Source organism: Vollenhovia emeryi, unplaced genomic scaffold, assembly GCF_000949405.1.
Source record: "Vollenhovia emeryi isolate VEMERY1.0 unplaced genomic scaffold, V.emery_V1.0 DF939211.1, whole genome shotgun sequence".
In the NCBI taxonomy this organism is placed as follows: Eukaryota; Metazoa; Arthropoda; class Insecta; order Hymenoptera; family Formicidae; genus Vollenhovia; species Vollenhovia emeryi.
Genome location: NW_011967155.1, coordinates 801387 through 810987, shown reverse-complemented (window position 1 = coordinate 810987; position 9601 = coordinate 801387). Strand labels below are relative to the sequence as shown.

The 9601-nt window shown below is 46.2% G+C and overlaps 2 protein-coding genes across 2 annotated transcripts; one reads left to right on the top strand and one right to left on the bottom strand.

Moving 5' to 3' along the window:
• Positions 1–1807: 1807 nt before the first annotated feature.
• On the bottom strand, positions 1808–5420 carry LOC105561129 (dnaJ homolog subfamily B member 13-like). The gene is made up of 5 exons (XM_012010854.1): positions 5284–5420; positions 4816–5103; positions 4431–4575; positions 3919–4096; positions 1808–2163 (listed from the first exon to the last, which is right to left on the bottom strand). Exons 1-5 carry the CDS (start codon positions 5418–5420, stop codon positions 1973–1975), a joined length of 939 nt encoding a protein of 312 aa, XP_011866244.1. The 3' UTR covers positions 1808–1972.
• A 307-nt stretch (positions 5421–5727) lies between these two features.
• On the top strand, positions 5728–7826 carry LOC105561128 (transcription factor Sox-10-like). The gene is made up of 3 exons (XM_012010853.1): positions 5728–5767; positions 6094–6601; positions 6868–7826. Exons 1-3 carry the CDS (start codon positions 5728–5730, stop codon positions 7016–7018), a joined length of 699 nt encoding a protein of 232 aa, XP_011866243.1. The 3' UTR covers positions 7019–7826.
• Positions 7827–9601: the final 1775 nt, after the last annotated feature.

Below are 9601 nucleotides of genomic sequence, written 5' to 3'. Positions count from 1 at the left end.
AACGCTCGCGATTTAGTTATGTAGTTTTAGTGCCGAGAAAAAGAAATCGATCAAGTTTGGATAATATTGCACAATAGAAAAGTTTGTGTTAAATTTAACAGATATCACATTTTCCAAACGGTCCACACAACTTTTTCTGTTAATTTAACATAACATGGACATATTAGAGACACACGGCATCTCGCGACGCCTTTGCTTATGGTACAGCTAACTTTAAGGCCCGGTTTTTCATTTTCTGGTCATAGACATAGTACATATAGACTGCGCGTTCCCTACTTTACTCGCGTGAAAACATGCGCCAACTTTAGAAAGAGATAGCTGGTGTGGGACCGTATCTTTATCTTTGTCGAAATGAAGTAGTGGGGGTAAACAAAAGAGTAGAGGAACGATAGATAGACAGAGAAAGAGCTACGACGTAAGGCACATGTTGTCTCTTTCTCAGGTGTGCAAACGTCTGCAGCCACAATGCGCAGTCTATATATACTATGTCTATGTTTCTGGTTAAGAAAAAGATACAGAGTCGACTATAAACTTCTGGTTAATTGTTAACCACAAGTTAGTCGACTCTCTATCTGTTGGGGAACCTGCAATACCGACACGGAACTCTGTGGCGCCGTCCTGACGAGAGAGAGCGTGGCGTTCGGGAGCTGCGCGAAATGGCTGACTTCATGTAATGGCGGTCTTTCTTGTCGTTGCGCACGGTTGTTCTTTCGAAAAATCTTCCTCGTTGACTGAGAACTGCGCGTATCTTCTTTTGGTTTGATCTGCATCCAATTGAGGACGTGGTTACACTCGAGATCCTGAATAGCTAGGAATATCAGAAGGTCTGGTCGCAAAGGAGGAAGGCCTGAAGTAAGGCAGTCGGGGAGTCCTCGTTCGACTCTCCGCCATTAACCGCAAGGTGAGAGAGCCCTTGTTCGACTCTCATGCATAGCCGCAAGGTGATAGAGTCCCTGATAGTCCCGTCTGGGCCGTCTTCACACGTCTTCCGACGGAAGATAAATTTTTGATCCTGCGGGATTGCATCATCCCGCGCGTGGCCCGTTTGCCGGGCCATTGCATTGTTTAACTCATATTTAGCCTATTGGTTCGACGTGGCCGTGTGCTATAGTGTGGGGACTTATATTATACATTGGAGGACAATTGGTTCGACGTGGCCGTGTCGGCTCAGCGTTTGAGCCGGGAGCCATAGGATAGAAGAAGAAGAAGATAGAGTCCCTGTTCGACTCTCTTTCATAGCCACAGGGTGATAGAGTCCCTGCACGACTCTCTTTCATTACCGCAAGGTGACAGAGTCCCGGTTCGACTCTTACATCAGTCATTAACTGAAGGCCCTCACAGTAGGTGGGGTTCGTTCTGTTGCAGGTTGCGGCCCATTTATCTTTCAAGATTTCCAAAGCCTGTCTCTGTATCGCTGAAGTCAGGCGGCACAATAAGATATTGTTTCATTTACGTTTCGGTTTACATTAAGATATTGTTTCATTTTCGTTACGTTACAACATTTATCCTTATAATACATAGTTTGATACCACAACACGCTTTGACATTTATTTTATAATATAGTTTGTTATCACAACACTATCTTCCTTTATATTATTATGTAAAAAGAGACAGAGAATTCATTAATCTCTGGTTAGCAGTTAATAAGAAAATTAAAAACCGGGCCTAAGAGAGAGGTAAAGTAAAAGTTAAAAGTTACAGATAAAATGTAACTAAGTTCAGTCAAAAGTTAACAGTCTATAATGTAACTAAATTAAGTTAAAATTATTCAACCTTTTAACTTTTTAACTTAACTTTTATCATTCTAACTAGACACTACCCAACCCTGCAATTATGTCATTTTTTATGAAACTGCTTGTCGAGATCCTTTGTGAGTTTCAAACGATCTCATCTGAAAGATATCTATGGAGATGGTGGAGCAAAATGCAATAGGGAGACAAAGAGAGGAGCGAAAAAAAAACATGACGCATTTTTATAATAGCTTTTCGTACGCAACGATCGATGTTATTGGAATCCGAAGAATTCTGTCGTCGACGGTATTGAGCGTGATCACTGTTCCGGTCAGCGCCTCCCTCAGAAAGATATCGACCGTCGTGTACAAATCCGAGCCCTCTCGCCGGAACGTTTCGTGAGGCCGGTCCTCCGTGACGAAGATAACATCCGCTACGCTGACAGTGTCTTGGACTTACAAGGGAATACTATGCGCTGCTCCTCACCGATCTTGATAAAACTTGCAACAATGATAGACAATACTGTCTAATCGTGTAAAGCTGTCTGAATGGATTTTCGAAGCTGAGTTATGAGCAGTTGAAGGCTGATCCTGCCACTAATTTTATATAATATAAATGGGCGTTATGAGCCGTCGTGGCTCAGCGACCAGAACGTGCAACTAGAACGTTCCTTAGGACGTCGATTGCTATGGATGATGCCGGAAAAATGTTTTTTATATCTTGTATCTCTGATAGGCATCCTTTTTTCACGTTAGACAACGACCAAAGAAAACACACGGAGAGACCGATGTGGTTACCACATGTCTAATTAGGGTTGGCACAACCCCATTAAATAGTAATATTTGGGACAGCTATATCTGTGGTTGTCATACCCACTTGGGTATGATAAGCAGTGGAGACAACTATATGCGTTTTGTGCAGCGAGCTTAATGAATGTTCTTATTCTTATTATTGGCACTCGGCTCACTGACCACTGAGCCGACACGGCCACTTAATGAATGTTGCAACGCAAAACAATGTAGACGCCCCTACTATTTATACGGCAACATTTTCATTTTAGTTATTTTTGCCTTAGCCGGCCTTTCCGTGCAGCAAATCTTATACCTGCATCGCGCATAGTACTTTGTTCGAAAAAATTTTCACATTTAAAACATACAACAATGTTTCTCGTCTTCTTTTCTGAGGAGAGTCTTACAAAAAAATCTTACAAAGATAAAGAAAATTATGTACTTGGCGTCGCGACGCTACCATGTCACCTGATACGCTGCACGTCTTCTTCGCGACGCTATCCATACAGGGTGTTTAAAAAAAAAATATCGCGTATTTTCACGGCAGGAGCGGATAATAGGCCACACCAGCACTACATGATGTAAAAATGTGCGACACTCTTTTTTTTAAACATCCTGTACACACATGTGTAGATATTTAGATAGCTAGCAAGACTGTAGACATACGAGTGATACGAGACCTTATTTCTCTTCTAGATTAATAAAAACCTAAGGACTGAATAAACAAATAAAAAGTAAACTGATAAATAAATCAATTTTTAAGTAACATCGACTGCTAAAGCGTTCTATTAAAGAGAGGATCCACCTTTAACTGCTTATAACTCATCTTCGAAGATACAATCAGAAAAACAGCTCTATTAATTAGTTAGATAGTATCTTCTGTCACTGCTGCAAATTTAAACGAAGTCAGTCAAGAGCAGTGCGTAGTATCTCCTTCTTAGTGAAGATATCATTCCTACTTCTTACGATTAAGCGTTAACTCTTATTCTGCGAAGCCCGCATTGTCACGTGACGATGGCCGTCTCATGTCTGATTGTACGATCAATTATGCGAATCTCTCTCGTTGCCAGTTAATATTACTTTTCGTCACTTTATCAACTTATTATAGAAACGGAAGTTCTATAAAAAATGACCGATCGTATTTTCGTCAATTACGAAGGGATAAAATTCAGCGTAAGAGTTAAATTGTTAATTATGAGAAACGTTACGGTTTTAAAAGTATAAAAAGTTGTTTGGTTTTATGGTAATTGTGAGAATAAAATTTGAACAAAAGTGTGAGGCTAGGAGAGTCACAAGGAGTCTATTTGTTTTATTATCGCAATTATATAGTAATACTCGAGCCGTGGCTACGACCGTAAGCCAAGCTCAGAGAAGATCAAGAAGGCAATGGAAGGACTTACCGGGTATCTTCGTAGGACCTTGATCACCCTCTTCTGGAAATACTATTCTGGTACCTGCTGGGATTCCCGGCTTAATAGGTATCGTCAAGATCTTCTCCATCGACAACGTCGTCGACTTATCGTCACCGACTAAAACCAACCTCTGGATCTTCATTTTCTTTATCCCGCCGAAAAATATCTACGACAAAACGTTTCCAGCTGTCCGAGATGCTAGACGTCACATTCGCCCTTCGTCTCTTACGACGTTTACGCACGTTAAAATCTACGTTGCGTATGTAAGACGCATTTAATTTGACTTTTATCATTTTACGAAATACAAATTTAATAATGTTGGCAATAAGATAATAAGTAGAAGAAACAGTCCCTGGAAATAATGTGCAATGTTTTAAGAATTTCGTGAATGAAAAATATACAAAAGAAAAATATATATGCATGTATTAATTTGCACGACAAGTTGAGAGTTGGAATAAAAATGAAAAAGAAATGATTTATAAATATAGGTCGGTTCTCACTTCGGAGAGAGTTAAAAACAGGGTTTTAATCAAGGGCTCCTCCTTCCGTTTTACGCCCCGACCCTCAGGAAATTCAAGCAGAGGCTGAGGCTCTGTTAGAATATTTAGGAGATCGTCGTACGGATTTTCAGTCGCGAAGAATTCTCTAATGGTAAAATTCGCGACAGACATTAACTTCTAGAATTCCAAAAGTCTTCGTAAAGACCGAATTATGCGTACTATAAACATTTATTTCGGAAAAACAGATATATCTATTGTTTTCCGAAGAAAAGTAAGTGCCTTAGTAAGTGTCGCGTTACGCGAAGTCGAGTATCGAAATCAGAATGCATTACATAAATTCGCGATTTATTTACAACGACGAGAGCTCAATGGCTCTTGGTTCCACCTAAAGGTCCGCATCGGATCGTCGTGATAGACGTAAGGTTTCACGAATCCTTCTGGTCTCGGCACACCATTTTTAAGACCCTCTTCACCGTATTGATCATACACAGCCCTTCTAAGAGGATCTGAAAGCACGTCGTACGCTTCAGCTGCTAAGGCGAAAATCGCCTCAGCACCTCCGTTCTTTTGCCGCGCGGGATTGTATCGTATGGCGCATCGTCGGTATCTGGAAGAAATAACCGCGCTATTTCGTCGGTGCGATACGTCTCGCCTTTCTTTACTACCATATTTTTTACGTGAACCGTACGATTAATATAATAAAAGCGGTGAAAAATCCTTCGCAAAATGTCATTTAATATTACAAAGACATATTTCATAAAAATACTATCGGTGTTAAAAAGTGGAAGACGACGACACTTTGTTAACAGAAACTTCTACTTTTGCATATTTTTGTAGAAAGTATCGCACTTACGCTTCCTTGACTTCCGCATTGTCGCAGTTTCGCCGCAATGACAAAGTTTTGTAATAATTTATACCGTCTTGGGTGCACATGCATTTATCGCATGGCGCATTCATATTCAGGTCACTCTTCGAAGCTTGAGAATCCATGTCGAAGAGCAGTGGGGACGAAGAATAACGTAAATTTCTTTCGGAAAGTGACATTTATCCGCAGCGAATGTCTTTTATTTTCTTCAGCATCGTTGATCGCGCGAGACAGAGGGCCCCCGGCAATAAGACGATCGGCGCATCGTTACGTGTTTTCAACAACCGACGCGACAACGGAAGTGTGCCTGTATCTGCGTGCCGATATTTCACCATTATCAAGAGGCTCAGGTGTATTCTTGCAGATAACAATATGCGAAATCGACAGCCGGTCTCCCGACGGCGAGTCTGATCGCAACAAATTTTTACCGTTATGGAGACCCGCGAGTGCGCCTCGAGTTTCGCCGTGAAAGGTAAGCATGTAAAATCGCGTTCGGCTTCTAAACATTTCATGGTACGACAATTGCACGGAGCGCACGACTAAACGCACGCTGAATAATGCAAGGCGTGAAATATCTCGTGAGATATCCTAAAACGGTTCGAAATAGAAATGCTGTGAAATTTTATATTCAACAATCAAGAAGGAAATATTTAAAGAACGTATCTCGTCTAGAAATAACGAAATCTCACGACTGTTAGTAACAAAATGTTATTGAAATATATATTTACGGAAAACCTGATGGCGTATCACGTTCTTCAAAGGGAATGATATCATATAATACGTTTCGTTTGCATTTAGAGGAAATCATTGAAATTTGCAAAGGGAAAAGGTGCATTCGTGACAGCGCCAAAGTCATTGTCGTAGTGTCACCGACGGAGACAAAGCCATTCGCTTCCAGTGAACATTCGAAGACCGAGAAGATCAATAATAACATGAGCTTCCTCGACGTTATTTCTTCTATGCACTCTCTCGTTGAGAAGAATTTCGATAACGACGACGACGATAAGGAGAACACGACGATAAAGCGCGTCCTCGGTGAGCCGGAGTCGTGTCGCAGCCGTGAGGTGGACAAGATTTTTCCTCAGCAACAGCCGCGGACACAGGCAAATCGATCGCCGAGACGCAAGAGCACCGGTATTCCGACGTTGTTGTGCATCGATAGCAATAGACTTGCGGATGCGACAGCGGCTGGAGCTAAACGCAAGATCCCGAGGCCGGCGAACGCCTTTATGCTGTTTGCCAACGAATGGCGAAAGAAACTCGCTGCGGAAAATCCTCGGGAATCCAACAAGGATATCAGTGTCAGGCTAGTCTCTCTTCTCAAAGAAACGTTCGTCTCGGTCGGATAAATACGCAGTTAAACAAGACACTCTCTTTATAATCTTGCGCATAAAATTTTGGAAGAGAAATAATCTTGCAATTAGTAAAGATCAGAGTGTTCTCGTGAATCGCGATTATATACTCGATTTGTTGCTGAAAAGATTAAAAGGCTCCATACACCTAACTTTTGTCGGATAAAACTTGCCGAGAAAATTATTGTTTGAGAATACATGGCTTTCCTCATGTCTTTAGGCTGGGCGTTTTCTGGAAGAGCATATCGAAGGATGTGAAGGAAAAGTATTTTGCCCTGGCGCGTGAAGTGGACAGAGAGCACAAGCGAAAGTATCCTGGTACGTCCTGTATAGTCTACCTTTTGAATGTGACCTCATTTACATGCGCCTGATCGAATCGTCGGGAGAGTCTCCTGATTTGCCCGAAACGCTCGTGAGGCGCGCTACGCAGCTACGCGACAGATTGGCGCATCCTCCCGCCGGTGCGAAGGACAATACGAATACGATACAGCGGGGAATAAGATAACGCGGGGAGGGAAACGCCGATATAAAAACGCCCGGAATGTGTCGCGGACTGTCGAGCGGTCGCTAAAATTAGAAATCTTGTTACTTTCTCGCCGCGTGCACGACATCCCAAAGTGTCGGGCCACCGTCTATAAATAGCCGGGTTGGATTAGATATCGATCGCCGGCGATAAGTCTGTCCGCGTTATCAGCCGACGAAAAGCGAGAAGCCAGCGCGCACCGGCGCTAACGTCTCACCCCCCGGGCGATCGTCCTTGATCCAGGCGCAACGCGTCGCCTGGTCCCATCATTCGCAACGTGACATTACGCCTGCCGGAGAGGGACGTCGTCATGTCGCCAATTAACATCGTTACAATCTCCGATCGACGCCAAGTAATCCCCCGGCTATCTTTTCGGTTCGTGCGCGACGTCGCGGCGCTGAAATGTCAGGTCTTTATTTAAAGTTCAACCGGAGGGCGCGAGAGATCGGTGTCGCGGGTGCCTCGGACGCGATTGTAGGTCGCAGACGACGACGACGACGATGGCGAGCGTGAACGATCCTTGCGGGGGCGGCAAAGGGTGAACGCGGGAGGATGCGAGTTTTGCGGGCCGAGGTACAGGGTGGCGAGCGGAGAGAAATATTCTCGGGTGAGTGACGCGGGGAGAACGCGCGGGTGGGAACGGCGGAGAGAGAGACCGGAGGTATTGATTGCGACGCGACTCTCTAGGAACCTGCCCGATACACGACCGCCGGCTCTACCTACCTACTGCCTACACCCACCGAGGGCGAGCGAGCGAGCGAGCGAGCGGACGGACTAGCGGGCGATTATACCTTCGTATATCCCGCGTTGCTGACGCGCATTCGTGCGCGAGAGGACCGTCGCATGTTCGCCGCGAGCGCGTACAGGCGTGCTCGTCGCCGAACCAGGTGTCGCCTGGCCCTCTGACTCTCGGTCGATTTCGCGTGCCACCCCCTCCCCCTCCCCCTCCTCCCCCCGTCCCTCTGCCCGCTTTTCCGCCGGTTACATCCGCTCATCTCGTCTCTTCTTGCATTATAAAAGTTATCCGTGGCGATGGAATTTCGCGTCGGTACGACGCGAAAATTCTATACTTGTCACGCGTTTCGCAATCGGGCGCGCTTGACGCGGGAGGGACCGGAGCTTAGATTGCGTATCGAAATACGCGCTCCCGCATCTTGCCCGCGAGTTTCTCTTAATTGATTGAAAAGGGTTCGCCGTGGGAGTGGTTCGAGTGGCCAATTTTTCAAAGTGATTATACAGCTGCGTCGCTCGAGGGATAGTAAAGATAGTTAACCCGTTAGATCGATACGTATTATTTTTGTCCGTGTCTCTCGCAGCCGGCACCGTTCGGACAAACCCCCCCCCCCCCGGTTTTCTTCGGACGAGCCGCAAATTGCCGTCTCACCGACGCGCGGCGAGTCGTTGATATTCGTGTACACATAATTTCACTTTCCGCGCCGAGCTTTTGCGCACACGTGGCATTTCGTTATTGCGATCAACATTTGTCCCCATTGCACAATAATGCGGTTTCAACCTCTCGGGGATAAGTGTGAAAATTCGAATATTCAAAATGTTGCACATGTCTCGATCTCGACGTATCGAATAATTATGCGCGCGGTATTTAGTACCGAGGCGCCACATTGTGTACAAACGCGCGGCGAATTGCGTCGAGAGGGAATGTTCGGTTGTACTTTCTCCCCGGTTACACCCGCCGCCTCGTTGCCGCGCAAAATGTAACGTTAAATATCATTTCCGTCATCCCCCCCGCATTCTACTTTGATTCACGTTTTTCGCCGCGTCTCTCGGCTTGGAAACGCTCGCTCGCGACAAGCACCGGCGCAATTTTCTCGTCCTCGTTTTCAACCGTCCGCCGATAATGTAATCGATGCCAATTTCAGTCGGGGCGGGCGTCCCGAGTGGTCAATTAAGATCACCGGGAAGCGGCGGCGACCGCATCGATGCGCCCTGCGCCGTCGGGCATCGACGGCGCGTCGACCGAATTCACGTGCATCTGCGCGCGTGCAACGCGCGGTGACCACGGCGAGGGTGGCCGATGAAGGGTGAAAGGGGACAAAGGAGGGGGCGGCGAGGGAGAAGGCGGGCGTAGGAGGAGGGGGAGCGGAGGGTGGCGTGCAGTAGGTCGCGCCGAGAGAAGCCGTCAAAATGTCGAGGCCCCTGCATCCAGGCGGCACGACGAGCCGATGGTACGAGCGGAGGAGGATGGTGTCGCGGTGTGCACCGGGCTGATCGCCGGTCATCGATCCACCGACGTGCCGATGCGAGAGAGGGTCGAGAGGGAGAAAGAGAGAGAGAGAGAGAGGGTCGGGCGCGCAAAGGGAGAGACGGAGGACTCCCTTCGGCTCCCGCCGATGCGACGGGTTCACGGTTCACGGTGCGGCGCGGACCATGCGGACGATAATGGGAGAATATTCAATCGGCGGGGCGCGCGGCG